The sequence below is a fragment of the Leucoraja erinacea genome, chromosome 22, assembly GCF_028641065.1.
Source record: "Leucoraja erinacea ecotype New England chromosome 22, Leri_hhj_1, whole genome shotgun sequence".
NCBI classification, from domain to species: domain Eukaryota; kingdom Metazoa; phylum Chordata; class Chondrichthyes; order Rajiformes; family Rajidae; genus Leucoraja; species Leucoraja erinaceus.
The window spans coordinates 2,702,242-2,717,241 of NC_073398.1; the positions used below are offsets into that span (position 1 = coordinate 2,702,242).

At 40.7% G+C, this 15,000-nt stretch overlaps 1 protein-coding gene across 1 annotated transcript in view; it reads right to left on the reverse strand.

Moving 5' to 3' along the window:
* The window catches only part of LOC129707634 (golgin subfamily A member 6-like protein 6), a 56,122-nt gene that overhangs the window by 18,266 nt on the left and 22,856 nt on the right, over window positions 1–15,000 (reverse strand). The window contains exons 4-10 of the mRNA XM_055652770.1: window positions 13,666–13,838; window positions 5,853–5,918; window positions 5,180–5,326; window positions 4,519–4,632; window positions 3,296–3,409; window positions 2,308–2,446; window positions 471–586 (exon numbers count right to left, since the gene is read on the reverse strand). Coding sequence (XP_055508745.1) covers window positions 471–586; window positions 2,308–2,446; window positions 3,296–3,409; window positions 4,519–4,632; window positions 5,180–5,326; window positions 5,853–5,900 — 678 coding nt within the window. The 5' untranslated portion in view covers window positions 5,901–5,918; window positions 13,666–13,838. The remainder of the gene's footprint in view (window positions 1–470; window positions 587–2,307; window positions 2,447–3,295; window positions 3,410–4,518; window positions 4,633–5,179; window positions 5,327–5,852; window positions 5,919–13,665; window positions 13,839–15,000) is intronic.

Consider the following 15,000-nt stretch of genomic DNA (forward strand, 5'->3'; position numbering starts at 1 on the left):
TTTCTAAGGGGCATGTTGGTCAATGTGGGTAAGTTGGGCTGAAGGGCCTGTTTCTGAGCTGTATGACTCTCGAAATAATTTTAGCATGCATTATACTTTTAATGTGCCACTGCTGACAGCTCCATTCTACCACAACTATTTTATGATTGAATTTTCCTGCAGGCTCGCATCTATCCCATGTCACTTACTCTTCAGAAAGGGGTTCTACACGGAATGGAGTGAGCAGTGAAATGTAGGGAAGCACTCCTTCATACAGTTGAGCCCAGATTAAAAATATACAATGTACATAACTAACTATGTAACCAAAAATGTTTTAAATTGCTTCCTACAATGCTTCAACAACTCACGGTATATCAAACCATCAATTTTCCTTTTTTGAAAAGATGAAGTCATTTCATTCCAGGTAAATGGCAAACAGATCAATATTCAGTTAATCGTCATCAGGTGCAAGGGACTTATATTTGGGGTACCTGTACATTGTCCAGCTCCTCTTGGATCTGCTCGATTTTAGACAGGTATGAAGCTTCCATTGACTTGGAACTTTCCTCTGATCTTGCAGCCTCTTGGTACAGAAGCGTCACTTGTTCTTTAAGAAAGAGAAAGGAAAAAACACCCATAATGATCTGATATTTGTTGTAAATAAAGCAATACCTCCACAGTTTGCAATTTTTTCCACTGCAGTTAATGGCAATTAGTGAAAATCATATGTTCTACTAATTACCGGCATTTGAAATCATAAAATATCCTTGAAATGCTACAATTCATTAAGCTTGAAGATTGCTCAGGCACAATGGTAATTCCATTTACATATTTATCCAATGATAAATTCCTTAACTATCACTAGTGAGAAATGATTAGAAGCTTGAATAAAGCTCCACAGAAAATGTGTCTCCTCAACATTTTGGAAATTAAGGTATAAATTTACTTAATCCCAAAACAAACAAAATGATCATTCTTCCCTGCTCCATTAAAACCCTTATTTATTTTAAATTATTCCAAATGAATATCCTCTTCTGCTGCTGAATATAGTCTCTCTACCTTGTCCCTGGTTTCACCCTCACTTCCGTAAACTGTCATGCAAACACAGCTCAAGTCTCACAGAGATAAGACATTCATGGAGATAATGAAGTGTCATGGTTGCTCTGTGGCCTTCTCATTTAAAAGCTATTTGAAATTAAAATACTTTGATGTACCATTTCCGGCAAGTGCATTGTGAATGGTAAAATGTCTTCAAATGATTTTATTTAGAGATACAGCGTGGAAACAGGCCCTTCGACCCACTGTGTCTGTGCCGACCAATGATCATCGCACACTAACACTATCCTACACACACTAGGGATAATTTACCATTAACCCAAGTCAATTAACCTACAAACCTGTATGTCTTTGTAGTGGGAGGATACCAGAGCACCTGGACGAAAACCCACATGGAGAACATACAAACTCCGTACAGACAAACACCACAGTCGGGGTCAAACCCAGGTCTCTGGCGCTGAAAGGCAGCAACTCTACCGCTGCGCCACCAGGCCGCCCTTCACCATGTCATGTTTTAACTATCGGCATCCTCTGAAAATGAAAATTCAGTGATAGCGATGTTTAAAGGATTCAAGAAGAGAATGTTTTGAAAAGCATCTGTACGAATCTGTCCAAATGACTACTGTGTGTTCCTGTCAGCCATTTGGCAGACTCTTACAAATGCTTCTCAAAGAATTATTTTATTGAATCCTTTAAACATCACTATCTTCTGATCAAGGAATCTGACAAGAATACCTGAATGAAAAAAACTTAGATTACACGCTACTTTTCCTGATCACTCAATGTACCAACCCATTTACCAGCCAATGAAGTATATTTTTAAGTGTGATCAGTGATAAAATATGGGAATTACAGCAACCAATTTGCATACACAAAATCTCACGAGGTTACAGGGACCAGAGAATTACACCGCAAAACAAAAATGAAGTGATGTTTTGTCATAAAATCCACTCCATTCCTCTAATGCTAGAATATTTTAGGGCAAACCTACTCCCTACCACGAGACGACAGATGTACAAATCTGCGGTAGGACCATTTATGGCCAAAAATATTAACAGGTCAACTTTGAGTAATTACCTTCCAGTTCGTTAATCTTCCATTCGCTGAAATAATTTAAAGAACCAGTTGCCTGTTCTGCAAGGGGTGCACAGAACCTGGCGTGAGGTCTTAAAAGTTGGAGATCTTTGTGAAGTTGTAAACAGCACTGATCTTTCTGTGATGTTTCTTGTGCGTGTTTCTCCCTGATTTTACAGAGCTGAGTGCTGTGTTTACCTTTGAGATTTGTTAATTCAGCTTTATGGGTCGCCCTCAAACCACAGATCTTGATATGGCTGGCGTAATCTTCAGCGTAATACTTGTTGTCCAGGTCCTCATTCTTATCTTCAAGCTTTCTTACATCTTCAACTAACTCCTAAAAAAATTAAAAAGTAGCCAAATTAAACGAAAAAGACTTTCGGGAGCCTGTTCCACTTAGGCGTTTTGTCACCGGTCTGCACTGGCTATAACCTACGGGAACCTTCGACCTCCTGGCAACCCATTAGGACCTATGGCACGGGAATTCTCGCTACTCTCCATGTTGAAAAAAGGATCCATAAGGATGCCGCGATGGGTTCTCAGAATGCTGGAACTCCTCACGTCCATGAAGGTGACTTTCCAACAACCAGCTGCGAACATGTGACGATCATGTGACGACGGCATAGTCTCCTGCAGTCGCCTAAAAAGTCACCTGTGGGACAGTCCCATTAAGCCTAGAATAATGCAGCTTTCTAAAGTAACATTAAATGAATGAAATGAATAAGCCAAGCAGATAAGCAAGAAAAGTTGAAGCTGTCAAAATGGATTTGTCAAGTAGTCATCAAAATTAAAAGTTATCATAAGGTCACGTGATAGAAGCAGAATTAGGCCAATTGGCCCATCAAATCTCCTGCGCCATCCAATCATCTATCTCTTCCTCCTGTTCTACTCCCTTTATCTCTGACACCGTACTAAACATGAATCTATCTATCTCTGCCTTAAAAATATCCACTGACGTCCTACACAGCCTTCTGTGGCAATGAATTCTACAGAATTCTACTGACGCAGCGCCGGCTGGAGCTCTGCAGACCGCGGCTTCAGCAAATCAGAGCGCTCCCCTCCGGCGAGCCCTGGCGATGACTCACCCGCACCACGCCCGCCGCTGAAGTAATAGAGATGACGCTGTAATAGAAGTAATACGCCTGTAATTAGAGATTCACACAGCAGCAAACAATGATTTCCTTACCATTATCACACAATTCTTCCTTTCCAGCTTTGTCTGCAGTACTTTCACGTGTTCTGTTGTTTCTCGCAGTTCCTCTTCCCTTTCCCAGAGTTTTTCGTTGAAGTCTTCCAGCAACTAAGGAAGTTAACAAGTGATTAAAACCTCCTAACAGTGATAAAAACTGGGCAACATAGTATGGAAATCACACACACACAACATTTGTAATTCAAGTGCGCCAATAGTTAGGTCTTCAATTCTGCCTTGTTATTAAGACATTAAAATTAAAATTATCATTAATGAAATCAGGGGATGAAATCATTAATTTGCATTCAATGGTTCTTATTCAACTGAGTTACTCCAGCACTTCTATCTTTGGTATAAACCAGCACCTGCAGTTGTTTGTTTTAACATTCTGCAGGAATACCGATTCAGACCATCAGGTCTGTTCTGCCTTTCATTAAGATCATCAATGACCTAATGTATACATTCACCCAGTTTATCATGAATCAATCCCCACTATCTTGAAAATATTCTACGAGCCTGCATTGTCTACACTTTGACAAACATAGTTGCAAACACGCATGCCGTTGTCAGAGAACCAAAAATGCAAATGCATTAAATGGGCAACCGCTTATTTCAGTCTAAAGAAATCCCTCCTAATCTCCTTTAAATCTGAGGCTATGAACTCTACTCCTAGACTCTCCCACTAGTGGATGGGAAAAAGAAGAACAACTAAAATGTTGTGTCCCAGTCGCACAGGAGGCCTGGTCCCATTCCCCAACACAATCGTAGCATTAAGCAGGATCGTTTTTGATCAAATTTAATTACATAGCAGAGAGGAAGTGGTCAAGATGAGAGTTTTAGTAACATATATGGAATAGAATAGATGGAAGATAGATATAATCGGTAGTGACGCTGTTGCATTATAATCAAGAGTTCATGTGTTGTTGGCATCTTAAATAGCAGATGTCTTCTGATCTTGATCAGGGCTCAAAAAATTGGTGGCACAGATCAGCAATGCCAACAACCTGTCATAACCAGAATGGCAATGTTGCAATGAAAAAAAGAATGGGAAGATTTATACAAAAGAAAATCTTCACATTTTTTCATATTTACAGATTTATTTCCAAGAGGCTCCCTTCCATTTTTATTTCACTGCCAGTTACAACAGAATCCCTTAGCCGGTTGCAGAGATCTTTCCCTGAAATAGACATTCACACAGCAGCAAACAATGATGTCCTTACCGCTAGATCCCGATTATTCCTATTAAGCTTTTTCTGCAACACATCGACAAGTTGCGTCTTTTCCAATAATGCTTCTTCGTTTTCACGGAGTTTTACCTTGAGGTCTTCCAGTAACTGAGAAAGTTAACGTGATTAATACCTCCTAACAATGATAAAAACTGGGCAATATAGAATGGAAATCACACACACGCAACATTTGTAATTCAAGAGCACCAATTCTTCAATTCCACCTTGTTATTAAGATATTAAAATTATCATAATGAAATCACGGGATGAAATTATTAATTTACATTCAATGGTTTAATGGTCCTTTATTGTCACAGGCATGACTTTCTGCTTAAATCATTTGAGTATGACTTTTCAATAACATTTTGTAGCCTATTTTGAAGTACAACCTTCTAAACCAAGTGTGAAGTCATCCTTTCAATTTCCTTGAAAAGATCCGACACACGACGTGAAACGGTTTAACAATAGTCTTTGCTTTAGAAAATAAGAGGCATTGTTAATTGTTATTGTTAAAAAGAAAACTTGCAATATTTTGGACTGAATTTTCAGGCTTTAAAGTGAAATCCAACTGCAGAAATGCAAACACAAAGTACACAGATCACTGTAATAGCTCACTCAGTGAGGGTAACAAATATTCAACTGGAATTGATGTTACCTTAAGGTGTTCATCTCTCACTTGTAGCTGGGTCTCTTTGTCCGGATATTGGTCTATGAGCTGCACTACCAGCTGTCCATACTGAGCCAGCTGCTCAGATAAACCAGCCACCAAATACTTACCTGTAGTAGACCTGCAGCTCAGTGCCTGCAGAATAATTGGTCACTATTAATAACTGCATCATAGTGAATCAGACTTTAGAGAAAACAGTATTGAAATATTCAGTGACTTGAGAAGTGCATTAATATGGAATGCATGAAAGCCAATGCATTTTTTAAACAAACGCGCCGCCGACTGGAACATGCTAGACTCGCCCCACAGGCCTCCCAGGGGACCGAGGTGAAGCCGGATGGCGAGGTCTGCCTGGGCTGAGGGAACCTAAGCAGTGGCGGTGATGGAAGCCTCAGCAGCAATGGCAGCTTCGGCGGTGGCGGGAGCCTCAGCGGCAACGGGAGCCTCTCAGTGGCAACGGGATCCTCAGCGGCAGTGGGGCTTCATGATCGACCCGCAATCATCGTTCAATGAGAGTGGGGGGAGGGGGCGGGGGGCTAGGGGAAGACAATGGGGACCGGGCGTGAGGGGACTGCCGTGAAGAACAATGGGACTCCGGCGATAATACAAATACAAGTTTTGTAAATACAATGCAACAACAGGAAATTACAAAAATACTTACCTCTGATGATGCAAGGGACTCTTCAATTCCACAAATGCACCTCCACATGATTCTAATTTAAAGTGGCTGCAAAATAACCAAAATAATAATTAAATAGAATTGGTACAGAGCAGACAAGCAGAGAAGATTAGTTTAACCGGGCATCAGCCGTGGCACGGACATTGTGGGCCAAAGGGCCTGTTCCTGTGCTGTACTGTTCTATGGTCTATGCTCTTGAGTTTACGTTTAGTTTGTTGTCACGTGTACCGAGGTACAGTGTAAAGCTTTTGTTGCGTGCAGACCAGTCAGCAGAAGGACAATACACGTTTGCAATCGACCCATTTACAGCGCAAGATAAACCCAGCAAAGTCTGATCAAGGATAGTCCAAGGGTCATCAAAGAGGTAGATAATAGTTCAGTGTAGCACTTCCTTATCATTGGATTGGCAATTCTCGCAGATTATGTGTCTATAAACTGACTCAAAAGCAAATCCTGCTCTATTCTCAAAGTAACTAAAACTCAAAACAAAGAAAACAATGGAATTTGCACTCATAAAATGAGCAGCACAATGGCGCAGCCGGTAGAGCTACTACCTCACAGCACCAGAAACCTTGGTTCAATACGGACATTGGGTACAGTGGAGTTTGAGTGACTGTGTGGGTTTCCTCCGGGTGTTCCGGTTTCCTCCCACATCCCAAACACATGCAGCTTTTTAGGTTCCGTAAATGGCCTCCATAAAATTGCCACTAATGTGTAGGGAGTGTTTGAAAAAGGGGAAAAACATAGTGTAGCTCTGGGTAATAGAACCCGCGTGATTGACGGGAGGGAGGAGTCACTGAGCACGGGCGGGTGTTCTATTGGCAGTTTTTTTGCTGTAACTATCAGTAACTGTCAGTCTAGCGCCCACACTTGTGGAAGCCATCTTGTAAATTTGGTTCCACTCTCGTTGGCTCGTTGTTTCATTAAAATAAAACAATTCAAGCCAACTTACCGTCTCTGTCTCGCCAAAATAGCCGGTTTTGGGACATAAGACAATAAAACATGCTTGACAATAAAACACTCTTGAACCAGTATGAATGTCGAGACCAACTGGCGCCTGAGCAAGGCGATCCTTTGCGTGCTGTTCTGCATCTGCGTGCAGACTGTAAGAGGTCTGCTGACATCGATTACAATCATTCCACTCTAAAATCTTTATTTACCCTTCACCTGTATACTGTGGATGGTTTGATTGCAATCATGTATAGGCTTTCCTTTACCTGCAGCATGCAATTTCAAGCTTTTCATATGACAATGAACAACTAAACTAAAATCGGTGATCGATGGTCACCATAGAATCACTGGTCCGAAGCGTCTGATTCATGTTGTATCTCTAAACTATATTTAAATCGTTTCAAACCAAGAGCTTGTGAAATTCCTTAATTTCTTTGCTTATGTGATGGAAATCACTTGGAAAACATATGTAATTTTGTGCACACAAGTCTCCACTATGAAATGTCCTGAAACATTTGACTTCCCACACTCATACAGATATACAGAAGTGAACATCTTATGTAAATCAGCACTACACAAGGTTAGTGGAAAAGAAAATTACAATACCTGTATCAATCCAAATGTCACAATAAATTAAACTAATTTGATGATCTTTCCCCAAGAGGACAATTTCCAGATTGAATTTAGCCTTCTGATGACACAAAGAAGGCTATTGTCTACTGCAAGGGGAATTGATTACAAAAGACACGCAGTTTCTGCGGATAGTCGTAACACTTTCCCTGAAAGATCTTTTAAAGGAAAGGTCTCAGAATGTAAAGATGTTAGGAATACCAAGCTGTTCGGGTTAAGTTTGTTCAACTGATAGATTAAATGTGATAAGCCGTGTTCTCTTCTCACTGTTACCACAGTAGATGCAGAAGTGTAAATGTCCCACACTCCCAGTTCAAAAAAAGCTACTGTCCCATCAGGTTGTTGAACTGACCTAACGCTACCACAGCAACGGAACATTACAGACCATCTCTTGGCAACAATGCATTGTTTCATTTTCTGGATTCCATTTTATAGACAATAGACGATGTCATATGACAATTACCTGAATGGTGCAGGAGCAGGTCATTTGGCCCTTTGAGCCTGCACCGCCATTCACTGTGATCATGGTTGATCATCCACAATCAGTATCCCCTTCCTGCCTTCTCCCCATAGGATAGAATATAGATTATTGGAGGTGTTTCAGTTTGTTCCTGCATCCAAATAATTTAACACATCAAATTCCTTTAGTCCACTGGAAGTAGATCACCAAACTTCAGAGATTTCCTGCTTCTATCGCCATAATCTCCAAGCACTATGTCATTAATCCTAACATCGATTTCTTTCAATTCCTACCTTCCACACATATAGAAACCTAATAGCCCTGTCCCACGGTGCGAGTTCATTCCAAGAGCTCTGCTGAGTTAAAAAAAAATCAAACTCATGGTAAGCATGGTGAATGAACGTAGCGGGTACGTCGGAGCTCGGGGACGTCTTTTAGCGCTAATGGCAGGTACTGGGGAAGACTCGCTAACGGCAGGTAATGCACGGGAAGACTCGTGAAGATTTTTCAACATGATAAAAAATGTCCACGAGAACCCCGAGTACCGACGATTGGCCAGTATCGTAAATCTCCGAGTTCGAATCAGGGCAAACTCGGGAGAACTCATGGAATGAACTCGTACCGTGGGACAGGGCTTTAATTGTGCCCTCCATTGTAGAGATAGAACTGAGCAGCATTTAATTATTCTGCAATTTATTTGTTTCCAACCAGGGTTTCTAACCAAGAGACTTATTTTTGTTTTCAATTACATTTCATCAGAACTGGAAGCTATAAAACAAGCTTATATTTCTCACTTTTTCCCAGTTCTCATGAAATGTTGTTGACCTGAGATGTGAACTATGTTCCTCTCGCCACAAATGAAAGTGAGTAGCTCCAACATTTTCTGCTTCTCTGCAGCAATCAGGCTATTAAACAATACAACCTCCAAATAAGATCTGAACTACATCGACTTCAGAGCAGCGGTTTCGTTTTTTTTGCACTATTATTGTTTGTTGGCTAATTTTATGTTTGTGTACATATGCAAATGTATATATGTGTGTGAGAGAGAGCGAGAGAGAGAGAGAGATCCCACATAGGAGATGCTCCATCGTCCTCTGAGGCAGAGAATTCCACAGACTCACAACTCACTGTGAGAAAAAGTGTTTCCTCGTCTGTGTTCTAAATGCTTTACCCCTTATTCTTAAACTGTGGCTCCTGGTTCTGGACTTCCCCAACATTGGGAACATTTTTCCTGCCTCCAGCGTGTCCAAACTTTAATAATCTTATATGCTTCAATAAAATACCCTCTCATCCTTCTAAACTCCAGAGTATACAAGCCCAGCCGCTCCATTCACTCAGCATATGACAGTCCTGCCATCCCGAGAATTATCCTTGTAAATCTATGACACAATGCTGGGTGGAAGTGTGAACTGTGAGGATACTATGGTCCCCTAATTTGAGGAAGGAAATTCTTGCTGCTGAGGGACTGCAGCATAGATTTACAAGGTTAATTCCCGGGATGGCGGGATTGTCATATGCTGAGAGAATGGAGTGGCTGGGATTGTATACTCTGTAGTTTAGAAGGATGAGAGTGGATCTTATTGAAACATATAAGATTATTAAAGGTTCGGACACGCTAGAGGCAGGAAACATATTCCCGATATTGGGGGAGTCCAGAACCAGTGGCCACAGTTTAAGAATAAGGAGTAAGCCATTTAGAACGGAGACAAGGAAACACTTTTTCTCAGAGAGTTGTGAGTCTGTGGAATTCTCTGCCTCAGAGGACGATGGAGATGGTTCTCTGAATTCTTTCAAGAGAGAGCTAGATAGGGCTCTTAAAGCTAGCAGAGTCATGTGATATGGGGAGAAGGCAGGAACAGGGTACTGATTGGGGTTGAACAGCCTTGATCACATTGAATGGCAGTGCTGGCTCGAAGGGCCGAATGGCCTACTCCTGCACTTATTGTCTATTGTCTCAGCAGGATAGACAGCATTTCTGGAGGGAAGGAATTGGTTACGTTTCAGCTTGAGACCCTTCTTCACACATATCAAGAGTCAAGAGTGTTTTATTGTCATATGTCCCAGATAGGACAATGAAATTCTTACTTGCTGCAGCACAACATAATACATAATGGGAGAAGAAGAAAAAAATCAGTGTGTGTATGCACATGCACACATACTCAATAAATAGCGAATATAGTGCAATAATAGTAATAGTTTGTTGCAGTTCAGAGCTTATTTGTTGTTGTGTTTAATAGCCTGATGGCTGTAGGGAAGAAGCTGTTCCTGAACTTGGACCTTAGTTTTCAGACTCCTGTACCTTCTTCCCGATGGCAATGGTGAAATGAGTGTGTGGCCAGGATGGGTCTTTGATGTTGTTGGCTGCCTTTCTGTGGCAGCGACCTCGATAGATCCCTCCGATGGTGCGGAGGTCAGAGCCAGTGATGGCCTGGGCAGTGTTTACAACTTTTTGATTCCCTCTCCTGGCAATCACTGCCATGAAGGCCACGCCCCTTCTGGTGGGAGGGACTATAAAACCCAGAAGTGTGGGCGTGGCTCAGTCTATCTGCAAGATGGCGAGGGAGAGGTCACAACTCTCTGTCTGAGCTGGGAAACTACAGAACACTGTAAGTCTGCAATGTACTTGAATAAATGATTTGCTATCCCTTAATGAACATGAAATGAGTTGTTTGGCCTGTCCTGTGCTTGAAACATCAATGGCAATGGAAATGAAGTGAAAATACCATCAATTGTTTGTCTTCGCCTGCCCTGTGCTTGAAACTACAATGGCAATGGAAATGAAATGAAAATGCCATCAATTGTTTGTCTTCGCCTGCCCTGTGCTTGAAACTGCAATGGCAATGGAAGTGAAATGAAAATGCAATGAGCTATTCAGCCTGCCCTGAGCTTGAATCTGCAATGCAATTGGAAATGAAATGAAATTAGTTGTTTGCCCTGCCTGAAACCACTAATTCGGCCCACAAGGCCCCTAATAGTCGAGGAAACTAGTCCCTTTAGCCCCAAATGCCCTTATTAGCCCAGGAGGAGCATTTTGGCCCAAAAGGCCCGTGCCAGGCCAGGAAAAGTCCAGAAAAGTTGCCTTTCACTGAGAAGCTGCTCAGATCTTTTTTAAAGAGCTCATTCGGCCCATCAGGCATGTACTAGCCCAGGCTCATCAGTAAGTATTGTCCCTGCAAGTATTAAAACTCACCCCAGTATTTTTCTCCCTCCCTTCATTTGAGATCCAGGCCAGGATATTGTTTCCTCCTTCATTGCTGTGATTAATATTAAAGTTCTGATCTTGAGAATATCACATTTTTGAATTTTTAAAGCAGTCTGGGTGTTTATTACTATTTCCGTCACAACGGTTAATTTTGTAATTAGCTACTTAATTAGGTAATTAACTAATTATATACTTTAATTTCAGTCCATCAAAGTAAGATGCATCATATTTGTTTCAGAATGCTTCAATCTATAATAACTGAACATTTTATTCAGTTCTCTTAATTTTTATTAAAGTTATGGGCTTTTATGTCAATTGACTGTCCTTGATCACAGCTTTTGTGTTAAATTAATGGAAAAGCAATAGGGAACAAGATGCTAATTTCTGAGTATGGAAATGACCATAACTTTTTTTAATACTGAAGATACGAAAGTGAATTAGGCATCAAGTTTTTTTGTGCTTTATCTGATGAGATAAATTACGGACTTGATTTTTTAAATCTCAAAATGTTTTAAAGGCAAAGGCAAAGGCAAGTTTATTTGTATAGCACCATTGGTGCAAACAGCAATTCAAGGTGCTTTACAGGAAAGAAAAAATAAAATAGTCAATAATTAAAAATTGCAAAATAAGCAATACGTCAAATGTATGAAAAATAAAACAACGTCAATGAAACAATAAAACGATTTTAAAAAGCACATAAAAGGGTTAAAATTAGACGGTTAAGATTACCTGCATGTTGGGTTGTGGAAAAGCTATAGTAAACAACAGTGTTTTTAGGCCTGATTTAAATGCGCTTACAGTCTGTGCACACCTCAGGTGTTCAGGGAGCTTGTTCCACAGGTGTGGAGCATAAAAACCGAATGCTGCTTCAGCCTTTTTAGTTCTGACCCTGGGAACACAGAGTAAACCTGTCCCTGAAGACCTGAGGAGTCTAGGCGCCTCATATACAACAAGTAGGTCAGAGATGTATTTTGGACCTAGACCATTCAGTGCCTTGTAGGTCAGTAACAGAATTTTAAAATCTATCCTCTTACACACAGGGAGCCAGTGCAAAGATTTAAGGACAGGTGTAATGTGGTCCATTTTCTTGGTGTTGGTCAAGACTCTGGCAGCGGCATTTTGGATAAGCTGCAGTTGTTTAATTGATTTTTTATTGAGACCTGTAAAGATGCCATTACAATAATCTAACCTATTAAAAATATATGCATGAACAAGTTTTTCAGTGTCTTCTTTGGACAGAAATTCCTTGATTCTTGCAATATTTTTTAGATGGTAATAGTCTTTATATGGCTGTTAAAATTTAAATCCGAGTTCATAACTACACCAAGGTCTCTGGCTTTGTCTGTGGTTTTCAGTGCAATTGAGTCGAGTTGAGCACTCACCTCTAGCCTTATTTTTTTGGGACCAAAGACAATAATTTCTGTCTTATTTGCATTGAGCTGGAGGAAGTTCTGGTTCATCCACTCATTGATATGTAACATTCCTACTGACTGACTGACTGACCCTAATCCTAATCCTAACCACAGCTCTACATTTGTTATTTATCATTTTTATTTAACAGTTCACATCATAACTTTATAAAGATAAATCAACTCTAAAACAAAATGATCAGCAAGGTTAGCATTCCCTTTATTCCTTGGAAACCTTGCTATTGTTTTGATGTAATTCGGAGGAAGCCATGATCCCAGAGTGTTCGCTACCTAGCGACCATGAAACAAAGGGAGTGAATGGTCAATTGGCGTCTGATCTCAATGTCAAAGGTGCTTTGATTGGACAATTACTACTCGGAAAACTGGAGGTTTTTCTCATATTTTTTAAATATGCAGGTTTTGGTCTTGACGAGTTTCAGGTATGAATTCTATAATATTTTTACACAATATGTTACAAATTCAGGTAGTTACGTGATTTGGGTCACAAACTTAAACAAAAAAGCACTTTGGCCCACAGCCTAAAACAGGGAATTATAGACCAGTAGTGGGGAAGATGTTATAGCAGTGCATCTGGAAAGCAGTAACAGGATCGGTCAAAGCCAGCATGGATTTATGTAGGGGAAATCTTCCTTGACTAATCTTCTGGAATTTTTGAGGATGTAACAAGTAGAATGGATAAGGGAGAGCCAGTGGATGTGGTGTATTTGGACTTTCAAAAAGTCTTTGACAAGGTCCCACACAAGAGATTAGTATGCAAAATAAGAGCACATGCTATTGGGGGTAGGGTATTGACATGGATAGAGAACTGGTTCGCAGACAGAATGCAAAGAGTAGGAATTACCAGGTCCTTTACATAATGACACACAGTGACTAAAACTCAGTGCTGGGACCCAAGTTATTTACAATATAAATGATTTAGATAAGATAATTAAATGTGACATCTCCAAGTTTGCAGATGACACAAAGCTGGGTGGCAGCATGAGCTGCGATGAGGATGCTATGAGGCTGCAGGGTGACTTGGATTGGTTGGGTGAGTGGGCAGATGCATGGCAGATGCAGTATAATGTGGATAAATGTGAGGCCATCCTTTTTGGTGGCAAGAACAGAATGGCAGATAATTACCTGAATAGTATCAGATTAGGAAAAAGGGAGGTGCAACGAGACCTGGGTGTGCTTGTACACGGGGCCTCTGAGAGGAATTTTATCAGTGGGTACAAAGTTTCTTTCGGGCCCCGTCCCTTCTCCATTAGTCATCCTGTTTTTATCCACTGCCGGTTTACGCCATGAGCTGTAGCCTGAAAGGCAAAAAGGGGTATAGAAGATGAGAGAGGGGTGGAATGGAGCGCTCTGTTGATTTTCTGCATTTGAGGCCTCATGCTCCTATACTCCCTCCATGATGAATATAAATAAAATAAAATGATCAGAAAGAAGAATGCACATTTGTTTTGAACATCTTTTTTTATGCTACAATACTGATAAGGAGGAAGAATTCACACAAAAAAAATCTGTATTTCAAAGCAGATCAGATCATGAAATGACATAATTATTTACTTTAATTAAAGAGCTTTCCTGGCCTTTTTTTGTGAAAAATTCCGATCACAGCACAAAACTTTATTGTTCTGGCAATGATTGATTCAATACTTAGCCTGGCTAAATCCACAAGACATTTCTGAGACATTGTAGAAACATAGAAAATAGGTGCAGGAGTAGGTCATTCGGCCCTTCGAGGCTGATCATCCAACTCAGTATCCTGTACCTGCCTTCTCTCCATACCCCCTGATCCTTTTAGCCACAAGGGCCACATCTAACTCCCTCTTAAATATAGCCAATGAACTGGCCTCAACTACCTTCGGTGGCAGAGAATTCCACAGATTCACCACTCTTTGTGTAAAAAATGTTTTTCTCATCTCGGTCCTAAAAGATTTCCCCCTGATCCTTAACTGTGACCCCTTGTCCTGGACGTCCCCAACATCGGGAACAATCTTCCTGCATCTAGCCTGTCCAACCCCTTAAGAATTTTGTAAGTTTCTATAAGATCCCCCCTCAATCCTGACATCCCTGGAATCAGTCTGGTGAACCTTCTCTGTACTCCCTCTATGGCAAGAATGGCTTTCCTCAGATTAGGAGACCAAACCTGTACGCAATACTCCAGGTGTGGTCTCACCAAGACCCTGTACAACTACAGTAGAACCTCTCTATACTCCTATACTCAAATCCTTTTGCTATGAATGCTAACATACCATTCGCTTTGTAGACCTTAATTGTAGACCTTAAATAATTTTAGTCAGCTTGAGGTTGCTAAATGACCTCTCTGCAGAAGCTACTGTGGCTGGAATTGTTAATAGTATTATTAAGCTAACACAAACATTTGGAAACAGGTCACCAAGTGTATACTCTGTTAACAAGTTCAACAGATCTAATGTTTTAACAGTGCATTTACAAAATTCACCCTACCAC